This window comes from Lepidochelys kempii, chromosome 4 (genome assembly GCF_965140285.1).
Source record: "Lepidochelys kempii isolate rLepKem1 chromosome 4, rLepKem1.hap1, whole genome shotgun sequence".
In the NCBI taxonomy this organism is placed as follows: domain Eukaryota; kingdom Metazoa; phylum Chordata; order Testudines; family Cheloniidae; genus Lepidochelys; species Lepidochelys kempii.
Genome location: NC_136383.1, coordinates 121,662,192 through 121,683,153, shown reverse-complemented (window position 1 = coordinate 121,683,153; position 20,962 = coordinate 121,662,192). Strand labels below are relative to the sequence as shown.

At 40.6% G+C, this 20,962-nt stretch overlaps 1 protein-coding gene across 8 annotated transcripts in view; it reads left to right on the top strand.

Annotated features, from left to right (window-relative positions):
• The window catches only part of HTT (huntingtin), a 182,417-nt gene that overhangs the window by 43,272 nt on the left and 118,183 nt on the right, over positions 1 to 20,962 (top strand). For 7 of the 8 annotated variants that reach the window (XM_073342650.2, XM_073342649.2, XM_073342651.2 and 4 more), the window contains 8 exons: positions 1,025 to 1,136; positions 4,563 to 4,703; positions 9,904 to 10,062; positions 10,152 to 10,249; positions 12,733 to 12,872; positions 13,585 to 13,648; positions 14,810 to 14,910; positions 17,097 to 17,243. In XM_073342650.2, coding sequence (XP_073198751.1) covers positions 1,025 to 1,136; positions 4,563 to 4,703; positions 9,904 to 10,062; positions 10,152 to 10,249; positions 12,733 to 12,872; positions 13,585 to 13,648; positions 14,810 to 14,910; positions 17,097 to 17,243 — 962 coding nt within the window. Of the gene's footprint in view, positions 1 to 1,024; positions 1,137 to 3,180; positions 3,338 to 4,562; positions 4,704 to 9,903; positions 10,063 to 10,151; positions 10,250 to 12,732; positions 12,873 to 13,584; positions 13,649 to 14,809; positions 14,911 to 17,096; positions 17,244 to 20,962 lie in introns of all 8 variants that reach the window. The other variant, XM_073342654.1, reaches the window with a different exon arrangement.

Below are 20,962 nucleotides of genomic sequence, written 5' to 3'. Positions count from 1 at the left end.
GATCACATAAATACACTATCTTGACAACTTACTTATACAAAAGATGGTATACTATTAGGCAAACATAAATAGACAAGTCATGCAATTAAGGGTGTTAAAACTGTAGAGAGAAAAAGAATTCCCCCTTGCTGTGTGCATGAAGAGTAGCAAAGAGGAGATGCTCAAATATCATTGAGCTGACCACCATCTGCGATGAACATATACAACGAAGAACTTCCAAGGAGTTCAAGTTGAATGCAATGAGTTTTATATGGAAAAAAAAAAATTAATCCCCAATACTGAAAAAGTATGCTAGATGCTTGGTCATACAGTTTAAGATAATAAAACAAATTTGGCAGCTTCCAGAAGGAAGTTAATCTTGAGCTGGGTTTCCATATTCTGTTTCCAGAAAGCATAACTTTGTAGTCGAAGGAGTCTCCTGGACAGTCTTTTGTCAAACAGCAAGTCTAGATAAATAACTATCTACCAGAACTGTCATATTATAGTTTTCATTGTGAAATAAGAACAATTCTAGTGCTGGTGGTGGCATCTTTGCAAAAATATTTGGTTTTAGGGTATTCTCATAGAAGATGTATTTAATGTGCCTCTGATTTATTACCAGGGATCCTAGTTTTTTGTGATTAAAAAAAACCAAAATTCTCTGATTAAACCCCTGCCTCCCATAAAATCCATGTTTTTCCACGTTTAAAATAAAATGCTGAACTTTAATTTCCGTAGCCGTAATATAAATAGGTGTCAGTTGAACACAATGTTTAATGGATATATTCACAATTTTTAAGCTGGCAGCCCAAGCCCTGCCCATTTCCCCGATTATGCTACTGTACATGATTCTATTTTTTTCAAAAAATATAAATTAAAGAATCTCTGTAAAAATGCAAATTCTGTGTGTTTTCCATGGCAAATAGATTTATAGGATCCTTGTTTATTACTTAATGTTTCTAAATTGTGTTCCCTTTTATGATTTTTTAATTTAAACGTAATCTTAAAAGCATACATAAGATCTGTGATTTGCTTTTTGTAACAGCCTTCCAGAATAAAGGGAGATATAGGTCACTACACAGATGGAAATTCTGCTCCTCTGGTTCACTGTGTTCGTCTCCTATCTGCTTCTTTTCTACTTACTGGGGAGAAAGGTGGTAAGTTGCTCTCAAAAACAGTGATGGCTTACTGTCTGCCTCAATATACAAAACAAAGTGTGATCACTTCATCTAGTTGTTTGACAGCTCTTCATCGGCTGAGTGTATTGTTTTTTCATGACAGGACTTTAAAGTATGACAGCAGCTTGTAAAGAGCTTTGAAAGGATTTCTAGCCTATTTCATAATTGCTGAACCTAGTTTTGACCTGCTCGTTCCTGGTAAAATTATTATATTACTGTAAACTTGCTAGTCAAATATTACGTTAAAAAAAAAAAGTATTTTAAAGGATGTTTTAAATGGTAAAATAACCAGATAACTTGTTGTAACTCCTCCTTAAGACTGCAATTCTTGAATTGTAATCAGTGGGGAGCTGGCAGGTCACATGATGATGATGATGCCAGGTGCTCCTCCATTTTACTAGTGGTTTACATAGGTGTCTAGATTTTATGTAGCATAGTTAAGCCTGGGATACTAGTAAAAGCAACTAGAAACAAGGAGGTGGAGCTTGCTTAGACTGCTGTTGCATAGGCGAAGGAAATGGATTTTTCTGTCTTGTACCAGAGCCATCAGCAGGAGTGGAACTGCCTGCTATCAGTGAAGCCACCCTCCTCCCCCCACCTTTGTTACTTGCTATACTACTGTCAGCTGTGTTCTCATAAGTTCTCTTATAAGCTTAGTGTGGAGACTGGAAGGGGAAGTCTTCAAGGAAAACCTAGGTTGTTCTGTTGTTCTAGGAGGTGGTGTTTATAATTTATAGCAACTCTCCTCACAAGATATCAAAGCACTCTAGAAATAAACAACTGGTTTATGCATCTGTGAAATCAGCATACTTACATCAAAAGAGTGATATGAGGCTGAAGTGATTCACCCAAAGTCACACACTGTCTTTGGCAAATCTAAGTACTATTTCCCAGGCTCTTGATTTCCATATCTTTGTACTTAAAAAAAACAAAACCCAGACCTTCCTCCTATGCTCTGCCTGGGAGGAACTGGTTCATGAGGGGTACCTTATTTTCATTTTGTTCTTGAGCATCCTATGGGACTCCCAGAAATAAGACCTAGCTCCTGTCCTGAAAAGCTTATAATCTAGTTGTGTCTATAAACATTAACAATTAAGGCTACGATTTAGTCATGGAAGTCACAGAATCTGTGACTTCCGAAGATCTCTGTGACTTCAGCCCTGGCGGCTGGGAGCTGCAGGGTCCAGCAGCCTCTCACAACAACAGGGAGCTGTGAGGTCCCCTGCCACCTAGGGCAGCGGTGCCCCCAAGCTCCCAGCTGCCGCAGGCAGGGAACATTCCCTGCAGCTCCCTGGCTGCCAGCGGCGGCATGCAGGACACCAGCAGCAGAATGGGGGACCCCTGCGGCTCCCCGGCGGCTTCTGCTGCTGATCATAGGGGGACCCCAGTGACTCCCCACCACTGTGGGGGTAGAGGGAACCCTGCAGCTCCCAGCTGCAGGTGGTGGTGTAGGGGCCTGGAGCTTCCAGCCACCTGGCATCTGCCCACCCCTTCTCATTTTATCATGGATATTTTTAGTAAAAGTCAGGGACAGGTCACAGGCTTCCATGAATTTTTCTTTATTGCACGTGACCTGTCTGTGATTTTTACTAAAAGTATCTGTGATAAAATCTTAGCCTTATTAGTAATCACTAGTACCACTCTGCTCTCTGTCAGAACCTAAACCAATACCCCAGCATTATATGAGGGATGTTTTTAGAGGTGGCCTCTTTCAGATGAGATGTAGCGCACACAATTCCTGATCATTTGTGGATAGTAAAACCTCCATAGCACTTCTGCAAGGGTAGGAGAGTTTCTCAACCTCACTGTCCCAGTCACATTCCAATTTGGGTAAATAATTTCTGCACAGTGGAAATTCTCCTTACAGTTTCAATTGGATGTGGCTGTGTTAGACCTGAGTGACTGATTTGTTTTTCCTCATTCTTGTCCGCTTGACCTCAGAATGTAAGAATACTAACAAAGGCAAAAGGAATCTTTCCTCACCCACATTTGCTTACTATTATTACTATTTACATTACCATAGCACTTAGGAGCCCTAGTCATGGACGAGGACTTCAATGTGTTCGGGTGCTGTACTAACTCAGAACAAAATGGCGGTCCCTGCCCCAATGACCTTACAGACCAAGTATATGACAAGAGATACCAGATGGATACAGACAGACATGGAAGTACCAGGAAAAGTTGAGATATAATTTATCAGCATGACATGTAGTGGTCCCTGGTAACAAACCTAACCATTGTCAAATTTATTTTGTTTTTTTTTGTTTTTTGGTTTTTTGGTCAAGTTTTCACGGCAAAGGAGAGTTTTGAGGTGGGTAATGAGAAAGCTTTGCAGATGCTTATGGGAAGGAACTCCCAAGTGTGTAGGGCAGCATGGGAGAAAGCACAGCAGTGCTTGTTTGAAAATTTAACACATGAACAGCACAGGCTGGCATCATGAGCTGATTGAAAGTGAGCATCGACAGCTCAATAGCAAGTGAGAGATGATAGGTAGTGTGTATATTGATAGTGGAAGGCCTTGAAAGTGAATTAAAACAGTTTGTTTGAGGAGATGGAGAAGAGAGCTAATGACGGGATTCAAAGAGGGGTGACCAGGTCAAAGCGAACAGTCTAGGAAAATGATCTTTGCAGCAGCATTCTGAATGGATATGAGTGGGGAAAGCTTGCATTTGTCAAGGCGAGAGACGAGATGAGAGCTTTGACTAGTGTTTTAGTTGCTTGGCTGGATAAGAGAGGCCATATTTGAGAGAAGTTGTGCAGAAAGAATCAGCAGTATTTAGATATAGATTGGATGGGAGCACCTAAAGAGAGATGGTGCCCAGATTACAGGCTTGGGTGACAAGCAGACATTCTTTCATTTTTATGCCTTTAATAAAAGTTCTTATGGGTTTCTTAATTTCCTGTACAAATTAACACAGTTTAGATAATCTAGGATACTGTATTTTGAAACAGCAATTATTTTGCCTTTTGGAATGCACCATGCTGCAATAAAATGTCAGGGAGCTATTTTCAAAAATGCTTTCTGGCGCAGTATGCCCATTCCTTCTTTTTACATGGATTTTGTCTGCTTCTGCAGTGGGGATAGCTGTAGTTTTGAAACTTAGATAAGCGTGTCACACTGTCATTTGATATATTCTTTCCTGTCCTAAACTATCTAATATTGTGTACTGCTAATGCATCTCCCACATTCTCAGTGAACGGAGAAAGCTAATGTTTAGCAATCGGAAATTTTTTAGGAAGGAAGTGCTGTATAAATGATGCTAATAATTAGATGCAATTATTGGGTCTGCATTAATACCTCGTCAATAGTATTTGTCCAGGTTAAGTTGTAACAGGATATTAATTTTTCTCTTTAATAATCGAAAGTAGTTACTTACGTTCAACATTTTTTTTTCTTTTTTACAGCTTTAGTTCCTGATAGGGATGTGAGGGTCAGTGTAAAAGCGTTGGCAGTAAGCTGTGTTGGAGCAGCTGTTGCCCTTCATCCTGAATCTTTTTTCAGCAAACTGTATAAGACACCTCTTGAAACCATGGGAGAAGAGTATGGTATGTTGAGGTTACATTATAGTTCCCTACTCTTTTTTGCGAAACATTTTAACTTGTTGACTTTTTAATACATAATTGAATCCTTGTCTAAACCAGTTCAGTTCTTTAGGGTACACAGAGCTCACTCAGTACATGTATACTAGCCACGTCACATCAGTTTAAGTATTACTCTGTGCACACTACTAGTGTCTTAGACTATTTCAGTTACAATGCTCACATTTCCCAACTTAACTATGAGAAGCGATGAACACCGAGAATTTGCAGCAGTACCAGTGCACTATGGGACAGTAGCAGGAGAACTAATTAAAACATCTCTGCTTGTCCTCAGCTATGCTGGCACTAAACCAATTAGTTTAATCAGATTTGAATATGCTAACGGTAATCTGTTCTAAATGATTAGCCCCTTTCTCAACTGTTTGTAAACCATTTGGTGCGTCTGTGTGGATGCAGTGTATTCTACAAATGTTCTAGGGTTTTTAACAGGTTTTAATTTTTCTAAGTGTCGACCAAGCCTTAGTGTTACACTTCAAGAATCCTATTTTAGATCTCACCATTACTATACTCAGTGCAAAATTATATGTCTAGGAACAAAGAATATAGATCAGACTTAGGATGGGAGACTATCCTGCAAAAATAGTGACTCTGTAAAGAAGTTAGGGGACTTAGTTGATAATCAGTTTAAAATGAGCTCCCAGTAAGATGCAGTGGCTAAGAGGGCTGATGCTATCCTTTGATGTATAAATGTAAATATCAAATGGTATTACCTCTGTATGTGGCATTAATGAGACCATTACTTAAAATGCTATCTACAATTTAAGAAAGGATGCTGAAAAATTAGAAAGGGATCAGAAAAGACCTACAAGAAATATGAGAGATCTGGAAAATGTGCCTTATAGTGAAAGACTTTAAGCTCAGTCTATTTAGTTTATCAAAGAGGAGTTTAAGGGTTAGGTGACTTGATCATAATCTAAGTACCTACATGGGGAAAAGAAAAGGTGTACTTGTGGCACCTTAGAGACTAACCAATTTATTTGAGCATGAGCTTTCGTGAGCTACAAAAGCTCATGCTCAAATAAATTGGTTAGTCTCTAAGGTGCCACAAGTACTCCTTTTCTTTTTGCGAATACAGACTAACACGGCTGTTACTCTGATACATGGGGAAAAGATTTCTGATGATGATTTTGGACTCTTTAATCTGGGAGACAAAAGAATAACCAGATCCAATGGCTGAAAGTTGAGACTACACAAATTCAGACAGAATATAGGATACAGATTTTTAAGGGTATAATTAATCAGTGGAATGACTTACCTAGGGACGTCGTGGATTCTGCTCCACTTCAAGTTAAACCATGGTAGGATGTCTTTCTAAAAGAGATACTCTAGCCAGCCAGAAATCAGGGGTTTGATGCAGGAGTTGGGTGAAATTCTATGGCCGGTGTTATGCAGAAGGTCAGACTAGGTGATCATAATTGTGGTATTTCTATTTTTTGAAAAGTTAGTTTCTGCAGCCTACTGTCTCTCACTTTCTGGGTATCTGGGCTGCGCTCCTCTATCTGTAGCTCATGGAGGAGGGTCACTGTTCTGGTGCTGTGTGGTCTGGTCACCAGATTGTCTGTCTGTCTCTGCAGCAGCAGACAATGGTGGGTTTTTTTTGCTGCCTCCCTTATTCCTTCTATTTTAACTTTACTGCCCAGTTTTTTGGGCAGTGGAGAGCTGTTCCTCCTCCTTAGTCTTTGTCCTCCTCCTCCTTCTTGGGTTGGTTAACCCCCTGTGGGCTCAATTCTCCCTGAGCCTCTACTGCAGCTTCTCTGTGAAGGCTCCTCTGTCCCTTAAAGGCATGGAAGCGCAGCGGCAAAAGCACTAGAGCAAATCCAGGCAGTGCTCTATATGTAAGGTAGCCTTCCCAGGCTCAGCAGATGAAGAGTTGTGCTGAGCCTGCACCCAGCCGTCCACCCCGAACTCCGTTAGGTCTTGGGGCAATGAGTCAGATAGGTCCCTACCCACTGAGGCAGCTGTAACTCCAGCTGGGGAAAAATGGATCAGAAACCCCAGTGCAGAGCAGGGAGAGGTTCCAAAAGCAAGGATCCTGACCACTTGATTTGGGGTAAGTCCGAGGGGACCTCAGCAAAAGAAAGAAGGGAAGTCCATGGGGCCATAAATCCCCCCACTTTCCAAGTGGGCACTGAGCACCCTGAGGAAAGAAACCGGGCTTCTAATCAGCCCCTTCCAACCAGAAAGACTGTGACAATGAGTTACATCCCTCCCCTGTCCCAGGGGGAATGGGACCCTGTGGCTGAGGATTCTGAGACAGACTGCTGAAGAGGGTTCCAGGCCCTAGGGAAGGTAAGCTGCAAAAGGTCTCACCAAAGCTACATCAGAACTTCTATGCTCTCAAAATGTGTGCAAAAAGGTTAAACAAAAAAAATGTGAAAAGCTAAAATGGGAAAGACAGAGCACAAAAAATACAGGAGAGGGGAGTCTTCCTTTTGCCCACCAGCCCTCCTCCACTGAGGAAAGTGAGCTGTCTGGCTATGAAACCTGAGTAGGCTCCAGTGAGTAAGCCTCAGAGTAAATTTCTCTGTTTCAAAATCCTCCCCTGATGCTGCAGTACCCCTTTGCTCCTCCTTTGAGGAAGTGATTAGGGATGAATGGAACAAGCCTAATAAGGGCCAGCATGTTAACGAGAGCAACCTTAGGACTATATAACATTCAGGAACCAAAGGGCTGTATTGCTGAGGTCGATGTTGCTGTTATGTCCCTCTCCAGGGATAAGGTTATTCCCTCAGAAGGTGAGTTCTTCCCTGAAGAGCCCACAGATAGAAAACTGGAGGCTGCTCTCAAAAAGGGCTTTGAACCCTCTTTGGTTTCTTTAATTTATGGTATTAGCAATAATCTAACCAAACATCTTAATTTGCTCACTAAAGGGCTTTATAACTTAACTTTAAATCACAATGACCTGAAACTTACGGATATGATTTTTTTTTTAAAAAAATCCAGGTTGGTGCTTTTTAGGTATCTTTGTAGTTAGGTAGTGGGTTTCTAAATAGCAGCTTTACTTAAATTTGAAGAACTGCTGAATTTGCACAGCACTTGGTCTTGAACATTTTTACTATTTTTTGTTTAACACTTACTGTGATAGCATTTAAAGGCCTTAATCAACTTCCCTCTGTCAGGAGCCATTAAAAGCTTACTCTGCCATAGTTAGGAAGGACCTCTGCAATTATTGTGAAGACCCTGTGATGCAAACTGATTACCCAGAGTACCCAATTTATGGTATAAAATTACTCAAGAGTTCCCATCACATCCTGTCTGTGATAACATCATGTTATGATGGCAAAACTATCTTGATGCAAGTCTGTGGGTAACCGGATTACGACCCAGAAACTAGATCAAAACATGTAATTGGATGTTGCAGAACTATTTTCTGCCAATATGGTGTATTTGTTAGTCTCCTGTTTTAAATATAAATAAATAAAAATAATCAGAAAACGTTAAGTTTGACATAAGTCCACGAAGAGCAGACAAGGAAAACCAAGTGGAAATGTTGCAGCACACACTATACAGGTTTCAGAGTAGCCCCTGTGTTAGTCTGTATCTGCAAAAAGAAAAGGAGTACTTGTGGCACCTTAGAGACTAACCAATTTGAGCATAAGCTTTCGTGAGCTACGGCTCACTTCATCGGATGCATTCAGTGGAAAATACAGTGGGGAGATTTATATACATAGGGAACATGAAACAATGGGTATTACCGTACACACTGTAATGAGAGTGATCACTGAAGGTGAGCTATTACCAGCAGGGGGTGGGGGGACGACGACGGTGCGGAACCTTTTGTAGAGATAATCAAGGTGGGCCATTTCCAGCAGTTGACAAGAATGTCTGAGGAACAGTGGAGGGTGGGGGGTATCTCATTCTCTTACATGGCATTTTTCAGTAAAACCTTTGGAGGCCATCTTTCAGGAATGCTTTAACTAGAACTAGGCATGAAGCATTTATTTCCCTGCAAAAAAATTTTCCATGAAAATATTAATTTTTTTTCATTTTAATTAAAAAAAAATTCTACGGAATTTCAGATGTTAATCAAAAACAAAAGTTATCAGTTTTCAGGAAAAAAAATGAAATTTTCAAACAATGGAAATCCAAATAACTTTTGGTTTTTGAAGTTTTCATTTTTGATGAAAAACCTGAATTTTTCTGTCAGAAATGGATGTTTCCAATGAAAAGTGTTGTTTTGATGGGAAAAGTCATTTTTCACTGAAAAACTGTTTTGAATGAAAAATTTCTCCCAGCTCTGGCTTTAACCACTTAACTCTTGAAGATTCTTGTTGCTATTGGCTTCTACTTGGAATCTTGGTGTGTGTGTGCGTGTCTGACTTTTGGTGCTGGGTTGTTACAGTAGAATCAGATAGTAATTACAGTATTTGTTAAACGTCGTTTGTACTTGCAGGCCTAGTATGGAACAAATTTTTGCATTTGGTTAGAAAGTTTACGTGAAATTGAAAGATAAATGGGGGAAGAAATGAATAATTTAGTAAACTGGTGTATCTCATATCTATATTAAAAAAACAAAATTCTTCACTATGAAGATTTAAAAGCAGTCCTTTGAAGGTTTGGTGGTGGTAATGCGTACAGCCACGCTAGAATATTATATGATTGGAGGTGGAGAAGAGCAAGGACTCTTCTACTAGATCCTGCAAGGACAAAATTTTCATAGATTTTAAAAGTCTGAGGGGCCCATTCTGACCATTTAGTCTGACCTCCTGCATAATGCAGAGCATAGAACTTCACCAAGTAATTCTTGTATCAGATCCAATAACTTCTAGTTGAACTAGATTTTTATATATTTTATATACATAATTTTTTCTTTAAATCAAGATTGGGTGGTTTTTTTTTTTAAGATTTCTAGTCATGGAATAAATTGTTCGAGTGGTCTTCTAACACAATACCTGTTCTATACTATGTTAGATATTAATTGGGCCACAATTATCATTCTAAAACTGCTGCTTCATTATGCATTTAGTGCATGCTTGGATGATGCTTTCATTTTATTTGTTTTTGATGAAGCTTTGTGTCTTGTTTATTATAGCTGATTTAATGCAGTCTATTTTACATTCTTTGTAAGCAATGTCAGTAGAAGGCTTGTTAAATCCTAGAACTAATATTTTTAAAATAAAGTAGTTGTTGTAACTTGTTTTCTCAGAAGAGCAGTATGTATCGGATGTTTTGAACTATATTGATCATGGAGATCCCCAGATTAGAGGAGCTACTGCCATTCTCTGTGGAACCATTGTCTATTCCATTCTCAATAAATCACGGTTTGATGTGGAAAACTGGCTAGCAAATGTCAGAAGTTCAACAGGTAACAGTTGAGTTATTTTGAGGGGGTTGTTTTGGTGCATGTAGTGAAAACATTGCCCTTATTGTTTCATTATTCTTTCTTTCTTTCAGGAAATCTCTTTTCTCTGGTAGACTGTATACCTCTCTTACAGAAAACTCTGAAAGATGAATCCTCAGTTACATGCAAACTGGCTTGTGCAGCTGTGAGGGTAAACAAAATTTCTATTGTTGTTTTTTGTTTATATTACCATAGAGCCCTTGTCATGGACCAGGATTCTGTTGTGCTAGGTGCTGTAAAAACACAGAATGAAAAGATGGTCCCAGCCCCAAAGAGCGTACAGTCAAAGTATGAGAGGAGAAAGCACATGGATACAGACTGATGGAAGAATACAGGGAAATAATTTTGCTTAGCATGATAGGCAGTAGTTATTAATGCACCCAGTGGCCTAATCATTCTCCAATTTTTTGTAAGCATCATAGTCAAGGAGAATTCAGAGGATAATGAGAGAGCTTTGTAGGGGTTCACTGGGAGCTGCTCCCAAGCATGAGGGACAGCATAAGAGAAAATTTTTTAGTAAGTGGGCAGTGGAGGCTGACATGATTAGTTGGTTGATAATAGGTGGGAGTTAACATTTGGTAGTGAAAGAAAGATTGTGGAGAGTCTTGGAAGTCAAGACAAGCAACTTATGTTTGATGCACTAAAAAGGGGGAAACCATCTTAAGGATTAAAAGAGAGGGGTGATATGGTTAAAGTGGCAAGTCAGAAGAATGATCTTTGCAGCAGCATTCTGAATGAATATAAGTGGCACAAGATTGCATTTGTCAGGGCCAGTGAAAGGGCATTGCAGTAAGCGAGATGATGAGAGCAGAGTTTTAGCTGTGTGGATGGATAGGACAGGTCCTAGCTTAGAGATGCTATGCAGAAGATTCTGCAAGATTTATACATACCTTGGATTTGGGGACCGAGAGAGAGAGAGGTCAGAGTCAAAGATAATCCCACGTTTGTGGGGAAAGATTAAGAGCTCTATTTAAACCATGTTGAGCTTGAGTTGATGGCTAGACACCAATGAAGAAAAATCAGACAAGCAGAAATTTTAGGTTAGACAAACGGCGACAGGTCTGGAGTAGAGGTAATTTCTAAGTCGTCAGCATAGAGATGGTAGTTGAATATGTGTTTGTGGGTCTGATTACCTAGCAATAAGGTGTGGAGGGAGAAGAGGAAGAGAACAAAGACTTTTTGGAACCTCACAGAAAGTTGTAGAGCAGCAATGATACACTGATGGAACGATTAGAGAGGTAGGAGAATCCGGAGAGGGCAGAATCACAGAAGCCAAGGAGGACAAGATTTCAAGAATAGGAGTATGGTTCCCTGTGTTGAAGGTGGCTGACAGATCAAGGAAAATGAGGTTGGATTACTGATTTGGAGCTTTGGCTAGGCAGAGGTCACTAGACTTTGGCGAGAGCACTTTAATTGGAGCACAAGAAGTCACATTAGAGAGTGTCTAGGATGGAATTGGAGGAGAGGAACTCCGGTCAATGAAATGTAGTAGTTTAAATGTGTGAAAACGTTCACATTTTATGGAAGCTGGGCTCTTTACCCGGTAATCCATGATGTTTTTGTGTGTATATGTATACAGTGATTGCACTTAAAATTCATTCTATTTTTTAGAGATTTACTGGTTCCAGTGGCATTCCCCATTTTAAATTTAGGCAATGTTGCTCAAAGTGTGGTGTAGAGTCTTTTAAAACAGGAAAATTTAGGGAGGTGCAGGGATGGCCGGATGTGACTTTGGACACTTAAATTTGGATAGTCCTCAATTAAGCATATTCTGCTATTATAACACTTAGTCTCCTTCAGCATAAGTAATTCAAAGCACTTTACAGCTATTCATTCTCAGAGAGAAGTATATTACAGTACTTTTGTAGGCAGGTAAAGTGAGGCATAGAGGTAGAAGAATCCAGAAAGTTTACATGACTTGCCCAAGAACACCTAGTGAGTCAGCGCATAACTGGGGATAAAACCAAGGAGGTATGACTCAGTCTTTTGCTTTGACATTTAAATTTACTATTACTCCTGCGCGTGCGCCCCCCCCACCCTCCCCCGTAGGAATCACTTCACTAGGGAAGAGGTTTTTGAGTAGTTAGAGGTAACCCTCAAGCCCTATAGACCGTGGCCCCTCAGGACCTGTCTTGCTGAGTCTTGAAGTCTCTTTCCAGAGTTTGGAGCCTTCAGACTTTCCTAGCAGCTGACTAAGCTCCGTGCCGAGCCCCTGTAGAGGCTTTTATTTTATTTTAATACCTCTGCCACACTGACTCTTATTTGTCTCTTTTGAGAGCTAAACGTTCCCAGCCTTTTCACTCTCTTCGTATCTAAGTTTGTTCATTCTTTGAACCATTTTCATCATACATCTCTGGATCCCTTCTATTATTCCCATGTTTTTTGAGATAGGGTACATTTAGGCCACAAAAACAGATTTTTCAAGTTTCATGAAACCTACAATAATATGAGTGTTTTAATTAAAATGTAAAAATAATTCTTAATTCTAGTTTGCTTAACAGTTTCCTTAAAGTGTTAGCAATAGGTTGGTTTTAGGTTTTTATATGTGTAAGCACAAAGTTTGTGCAAGAAGAGACTCTCTCTAAATCCATAAAAGGTAGCATAATAATTAAAAACTTGTTTCTACCTTTTTAGCATTGCATCATGAGCTTGTGCAGTAGCAGTTATAGTGAACTAGGTTTACAGTTAATCATCGACCTCCTTACTCTGAAGAATAGTTCTTATTGGCTAGTAAGGACAGAGCTTCTGGAAACTCTTGCTGAGATAGATTTCCGGTAAGTGTGCATATTTCAATAAGTTGTATTGTGGCTGTGCATACAGTACCTAGTATGGGAGACCTAGCTTGTGAATTGAAGTTTAAATAGCTTGAAAAATTAATGAACCTCTTATAAAACAAATCCTCAAGACTGACAAGAAAGCTGCCATTAACATCAGAGATTACAGGATTGGGCACATTAGCAACTTCTCTGTGTTCTTTTAATCGCTTGAATCTGTCTTCTAAGAAACTGTGAACAGATAAATATGACCCAGTGTTCAAAATAACTGGGGATTCCTGTGAAATCTATTGAAGTCCCAGATATGCAGCACAATTTTTAAGCTCCTTCTGTTAGTCTTTTGTCAACTATTTCCCACTTTTCACTTATTCCAAAACACTGTTTGGGTAAATAATACTGCACTTATGCCTTTGCTTTTACATCCCCTTACTCTCCAAAGGCTTTTTGAGATAGAAGTCTTATTTTAAAAAATAAATTAATAAAAAATTGCCCTAGTTCAGCATGCTGGAAACTTTAGAATGTTGTTTCAATATATTGTTTCTTGAAACAGATTAACTAAAATGTGCTAATTCTGACTTTTTTGCCTAAATTAATAAAAGTAAATTTTAATTCTTTTAAAAATTAATTACACTGTGTAATACTTAAGAAAAATTCTTGTGACTTTAATGATGGTTAGTAACGTGGTCTGCCTTTGTCCGTTTTACCTATTAAGATTAGTCAGCTTTTTGGAAGGAAAAGCAGACAACTTGCACAGAGGTGTTCATCATTATACTGGGGTAAGAAGCATTGTTCCCTCTAATTTTTCCACCCATATGCGGAATGAATTTTGTTATGTGCGCCGATATGGAGGTGATGTGTGACACACCACCTCCATATTGGTGCACATAACAAAATTCATGTGGTGTGGGTGGGGCCGAAGGGTTCGGGGTGTAGGAAGGGGCCTCAGGGCTGGGGTGGGAGTGCAGGGATGTGAGGGCTCTGGCTGGGGGTGTGCGCTCTTGGTTGGGGCCAGGGATGAGGGGCTCAGGGCTGGGGCAGAGGGTTGGAGTGCGGGCTCTGGCATGGGGCTGGGGCAGAGGGTTGGGTGCAGTGGATGAGGGCTTTGCCTAGGGATGCGAGCTCTGGGGTGGGGCTGGGGATGAGGCATTTGGGGTGCAGGAGGGTGCTCCAGGGCTGTGACAGGGGGAGAGGATTCCCCCCAGCTGTCTCTCCCTGCAGCAGCACTTGGGCTTAGTGGGAGAGGCGTCACTCCCTTCCGCGGCAGCTCCGGGGCTGGGGCTGCAGGATGGGCGCCCCTCCTCTGGCCGTGGCAGAATTGGGACCAGTGTAGGGGGGCTATGGTACATCTGGGCTGCCTCAGCCGCTGCTGAGTTCAGGCCGGGGTAGGGGTGTCCCTCCCCTATCTGCAGCAGGTCCCCTGGCAGGTTTCCTGAGCACCTGCGCAGTGCTAAATAGGCTGCTGCGTGCCCATGTGGCAGCGCACCTTACAGGGAATTTAGGTAAGAAGCCTATCTTTTGTATATTATATCAAAGCATTATGGTTGGGGGCTAAGGCACTGATCCAGTAAAACACTTTGTTGTATGATTAATTTTAATCAGGTGCTTAAGACCTGCTGAAGCCAATGGTTCATGCATGTGCTTTGCTGAATCATGGCCTAATTCTTAGTACTGGGCGTAAAGTTCCTTTTCTACTGAAATACAGAGCTTTATAGTATGATTTTAAAAAGTTATAATCAGATTATTTCCCTAGGTAAATAAACAGTTTGTTCAGCAATGTAGAAGTAAAACTGTTATATTGGTAACTTCTATCTACAAAGGAAACATACTTTTACATGTTGGCTCTACAAAATACATCTTTAATAATCTGTAAAGTTCGTCAGAGCAGTTAAAATGTGCTATGATGTTTCATCTTTGCTTATACTAATCTATTCCCATAGCTATTAAAACTTCAGGACAGAGTGCTCAACAGTGTTGTAATTTACCTTCTTGGTGATGAAGACCCCAGAGTGAGACACATAGCTGCAGCTTCTTTGATGAGGTATAAGCTAAAACAAAGGTTTTTAATAATATGCTAGCCTAATACACCATGTACCTGCAACTAAATAATACTTACCACTTACTTAACACTATACATTTTAATTGTTTTTTATATATATATATATATCTATATATATAGATATATATATATCTATACACACACATACACTACTTGTGATGGAAGGAATACATTATTTCTGAACCACTTTTTGTTTTGAATTATCACACAGTACTTTCCATTTTTTAAAGCATTGCATAAACATTTAATCGTCACAATACTCCTGAGGTGTTAATTCTGCGCCAAAAAATTCTGCACACAGTATTTTAAAATTCTGCATGTTTTATTTATCATAATAACACTCTATAATCACACTAGTTTCAATTATTTTGGTAATTTATTTCAAAATACCTTACAGTATCTACGTCTGTATTGTTACAGACACAAAAAACTCCCCCAGGAGCAGAGAGTTAAAGAAACCCCTATGACAACCCCGTTCCTGTCTCTGTCCCATTGCCTTCAGAGCCCAGCTGTGGGGCCAGACTCCCACCCCCCCTCCTCCCGAGCCCAATTGCAGATTGCCCCCACAGCCCAGACACTTGCACTCCTTCCTCCCTCAGAGCCCAGCTGTGGGGTGCTCCCCAGCTGAGACACTTGCACCTCCTCCCCGCCAGAGCCTAGCTGTGGCCCTCTTCCCCTCTCCCCCCCGCCACCTCCCATCCCGGACACTCTCACCCCATCCTCCCCCAGGGATCCAGAGGGAGAAATAGCCTGATACTGGGTACCAGGTTTGTATGGAGTTGCCTGCACTTTGCTTCCTTACTTCAGGGCATGCTGGGAACTGCAACTGCTGGGACCATCCAGCTCCCTCTTCTTCCCCCTCCCCTCAGCAGTGTCTTCTATTCGGAGCTGGGAACCTGGGCTCTGCTGGGTTCAGCGGCCACTAGTGGCAGCCAGCAGCCCATTTCTGTGAGGGGGGAAAAGGAAATTTTGCGCAGAACATTAATTCTGCACAAATTCTGCATTACGCAGTGGTACAGAATTCCCCCAGGCATAAGGTGTATTATCTCCACTGTACGGATGAGGAAACTGTGACTCCAGTAAGTTGTGATTTATTTAATGACATGGAGGGAGTTGGTGGTTAAGCTTGGACTAAAGTTCAGGTACTGTACTGATTTTTCAGTCTTGTGAAAGGAATTATAGCAGCCAATCCTGTAGCAGATCATCTATGGCTACCATATTCAAGAATGGCATTTGGAAATGAAGGAGTTACATGATTAATCCTTGGGGTGCCACTCTTCAGTATCTCCCATGTCCATGTCTGATTCAGTGGTGTAGCACATAAGCTAGTGTCACAAAAGACTGTTTGTCTGCCTTTGTCTTTTGAATGAAGGGAAAGTTGCCAGAATAGTGGGTGACAATGGAGAGGGCAGGGATTGGGAAAGAATTGTTGTCAGAAGTTGAAGTGGTTTATACAAGCCTGCAAAAGAGAGATCCTCAAAATCCAGGGTGAACAATCAGGAAGTATTGGTCAATGGGTTATCCTGTCACTAAATTATATTGTCTAGTGCTTTTAAATTCCATCTATGTTAACAAAAATGAATTGTAACATCCCACTATAGTTTACACAAGAAATCTGACTCAACATTCAGTTTTCAGTGCACTACGGCTTTTCTAACATGGTAAAATTAGTCAGTTGACTTGCCAGAGTGTGTGTATGTGTCACTCTGTGAATTATTTGGAGTCAGAAGCTAAAGATCTTCTTGGCATGTGTTCTCACTCTGGAAGTGAGATCAGTCTTAGAGAGGGAAAGAGGCAGGGGAAGAAAATTGTTTGTTACTCAGCACCAATCACTGCTGCAGATATTTTTAAATTACTTTGTTTCCAGTGTAAATCTGTTATATTCCTGACTGGAATGCTAGTGGCCACAATAGAGGACAGTGAGGGTAAAGGTAAAATTGGAAAAGAAGGTGGTCTTCAAGTCTCCAGTAAAGATATAAATGATTCCTTTGAGGTAAATGTTTGAGGAGAAAGTGAGTTTGAGTTTAGAGTAACAATTGTCATTTTAAAAATCAACACAGATTTACCCACATGTCTGCCTAAATTGTACATTAGATCAGTTTTTGTGATATCTATCTTTGTAAAAAGGGATTTGCTTACTATTTTACTTGTTTTCTGCTTTATTTAAGACTTGTTCCAAAGCTGTTTTATAATTGTGACCAAGGACAGGCTGATCCAGTAGTGGCAGTGGCAAGAGACCAAAGCAGTGTCTACTTGAAACTCCTAATGCATGAGACTCAGCCTCCATCTCACTTCGCAGTGAGCACTATCACCAGGTACAGTATTTGCAGAATTGCATTTGCCTTGCTCTAGTTCGAGAAACACTGGCCACAGTTAAGTGTGTAAATTCTGTTAAGTGCTCTGTTGTTGCCACAAAGACTTAAGCATGTGCTTAATTTTATGCACTGTGAGTATCTTCATTTACTTCAGTATCTCTTTTCAGGATTGAGGTCTTAGGCTTGATTTTTTTTTCAAGGGTGCAGACCCTTTAGAGTCAATCAGAGCTGCGAATCCTCAGCACTTTGAAAATTAAGCCTTTTATACATAAGAGCCTAAAATTAGCATCAAAACTTAGGAGATTTTATCCACTGCAGTGATGGTTTTAAAAAAATCTTCCCTTTGCTCCTAATCCATTAGAATTATTAAAAGTTAATACTAGAAATCTAATTATTTGTCAGTCATTTTTGCTGTTTGTTTACATTTTGCACTTCATTTAGCTTGAGCTGTGAAATTAGACCGGTCTATTTAGTGAACTGAACCTTTAGTTTTCATCCACAAGCACATTGCTGTTGTGCCTAGAATGCTAACGGGTTGTGAGTTCAATCCCTGAGGGGGCCATTTAGGGATCTGGGGCAAAAATTGGGGATTGGTCCTGCTTTGAGCAGGGGGTTGGACTAGATGACCTCCTGAGGTCGCTTCCAACCCTTATATTCTATGATTCTAACACCAGAAGGAAATAGTTAAGTAAATTGTTTTAATTAAAATTTAAAAATAATTCTTAATTCTATTCATATTATTGTAGGTTTCATGAAACTTGAAAAATCTGTTTTTGTGGCCTAAATGTACTGGTCACCCTATCTCAAAAAACATGGGAATAATAGAAGGGATCCAGAGATGTATGATGAAAATGGTTAGAAGAATGAACAAACTTAGAGTGAAAAGGCTGGGAATGTTTAGCTCTCAAAAGAGACAAAGAAGAGGCAGTGTGGCAGAGGTATTAAAATAAGGAATGGCATAAGATAATCTGGAGCACCCAATGTCACATCTGTCTTTCATTTAACCTTACTGCCATTGGACACTCAATGAAAGTGAAAGGCAATAAATTTAAAACTGATAAAAGGGAATACTTTTTAACACAAAATTCAAATCCGTGAAACTCATTACTCCATGGCAGTGGCATTTTATATTAATGAAACCACCCATAAGTAAATTAGTATATGTTTTTAAAAAGGGATATAAACATCATGTTTCAAGACATAATTCAACCATCAACTGATGAGATCAGGAAGAAACTTTCTGTATTGGGAGGATGGTAATTCCATAAATGGCACAATAGGTTTTCCAAAAACTTTTCTGAAGCATCAGGCTCTGATCAGTCTCTGACAAAATACTGAATTATATGGATCACCGTTCTCATTAGGTAAGGCAGCTCCCATGAATTGCTGTCTTTTTTTGTATATGACCTGTTCATATATACCAAATCAATCCCTTTTTTCTGGTCATTCTGTCTATTAAAATAATTTGTGTTTTCAAGTGCATCTCTTTTCCCTCTTACATTTAAAACCAAACCTCTTATATGTAATGGAATAATATAAAATAAGTCAAATGTATTCTAATCTGGAGGAAAAGGTTTTTCGTCCTTAAAACTATTGCATGTTGTGTTAACGTAGTAGGGTGTTTTGCTGCATTAGAGCTTTCTTCTGTTTAACCTTTAAGTGATAGTTATTTTAATTCTATGCTTATATTATTTTCTCCAATATTAAAGTTTACCAAATGCTATGAAATTAAACATTCAGTGATGAAAGATGTAATCTCATATAATGAGGTGCAAAATGTGCTTTATGAAAGAGCATTTTTTTGATTTTACATGAGTATATTAGACTGATTAAAGCATGGTAATAGTCTTAAAAGGGTCTATAAAATGAAATTTTGAGTGGTTCTTTGTGTGATTTCCCATGGCAATTCCACTGTAGATGTGTGTGTGCCTCGTGCAAAGATGTCAGATTTTTTTTTCCCACCTCAGCAGTATCAGTCAGCCTGGCTTGAGTGCCCTCTGCTGCCACAAGCGCTGTGTGCTGGTATAAGAGAGTTGTCCCCAACTTCCCCCTCCCCTTCCTTCTTACTGCCAGTGATGGTTGTCAGAGCAATCTCAGACTTGTTTATTCGTTTGCATTTCTCACTCATCATAAATAGTTGTTATTTATTGTTAGTTGTTAGTTTCTCAAGTGAATTAGTGTTAGGTTTCTGTTTGTGTCCTTTTGGATCATTTCTTTTCATTCAGTACTGGGCTGACATTAGTGACAAGTGTCACATCTGCAAAGGCTTCAAACCACAGTAAGGATAGAGCAGCGAAACGCAAGCGCTTGCTTATGGAAGCAGTACCTCAACCCTCCAGCTGAAACAGTGCGAGGGGAGAGTGCCCCAAATACTTCACCATCTGTACACAGCGCTCCATCACATGTATCTTCAGCTCCGTGTTCCTGATCCTTGGTACTGTAGAAGAGACCCAGACCTTCCTTGGGTTCAGTATCTTGTTCTTCCACATTGGTGTTGAGATGAGATAGGAGCAAGGACTCTAAGCATGTAGCAGAGAGAGCTGCTCCAGGAGCCTCGCCTATTAAGAGGGGCTTGATGCCTCTGGGCCTGTGCTAGGTCTGTGAGGCTGTTCCCTAAGAAGCATTTGAGGAGCCAACGGTCGATGCTGTTCCCATCTACGCAAGAGGCATATGCAGTGTCTCGGTGCAGGTTTCACCAGCATTGGAAACCATCCAACTGCTTCCTGCACCTACGGCTCAACCCTCACCGCATTGAGAAGCCCCCAGTACCACTATCTAGTCCTCTTCTCAAACCAGTTCTATCAAGAGGGAGGCTCCCTTTCTTCCTTTGGTATCGCCATCCCCAGGTTCAGGTTACCTCTTTTTGGTAGAGTCAGCATCAGTGTCTCCATTATGTGAAGCTTCTGACTGCTCGGACTTGGAAGTGCAACCCTCTGTATCTCACCTGGGGCACAGTGCACTTACCTTCCTTCAAGATCGTCAGGGCCATGAATAATGCAGCAACCCAAACATTGGCCTTTCCCTAAAGAGCAATGGCCTGGATAAAGATGGGTCCTGGGTCCATACCAGTAGCCACTCTGGGCTGCATGGGGCATCCCTCTTCTAGTCAGGACCTCATTTCAACCATCTTGTCAGTTGTGGGGACTGCATCAGATGTGACAGTACCAGGAACATTGTTCTCCAATATCTGACGTTGAAATGGGTACTGGGCCCCAAGAGCATCTCTCCAGTGTCCAGTATTCTGACTGGTCCTGGCCAGCCAGCCTTCTTGGGTAGCTCCTCCACCATAGATTATGGAGTTGCCACCACTTCAGATGCTGGCTGCATCCTTGTCTTTGTCACCAGATGAAGCAGTGGGAGATTGATCTCCTCCGAAGACCACAGGACCCACTGAAACTGGTTTCAGTTTTGGCACTGAAGAATTCTCACAAGTTGGTGAACATTCTAATATTTGCCACCCTTTCTAAGATTGATCTGCCAGTCAATGAAGCAGTCGTGGAACTGGTCAAGACTCTGTGGCAGACACCCTCTTCCCTAGCTCTTACAGTGAAATGAGCTGACTGGAGGTATTTTGTTCCCTCTAAAGGGTATACACATGTTTTCTATCACCAGCTCTGTGTTCTGTTGTAGTAGGAGTTGCTAATGAGTGGGAAAGGCAGGGTTACCAAGCCTCCACAGGTAAGAGCAAAGACTAGACTCGTTTGGTCATAAACTTTATT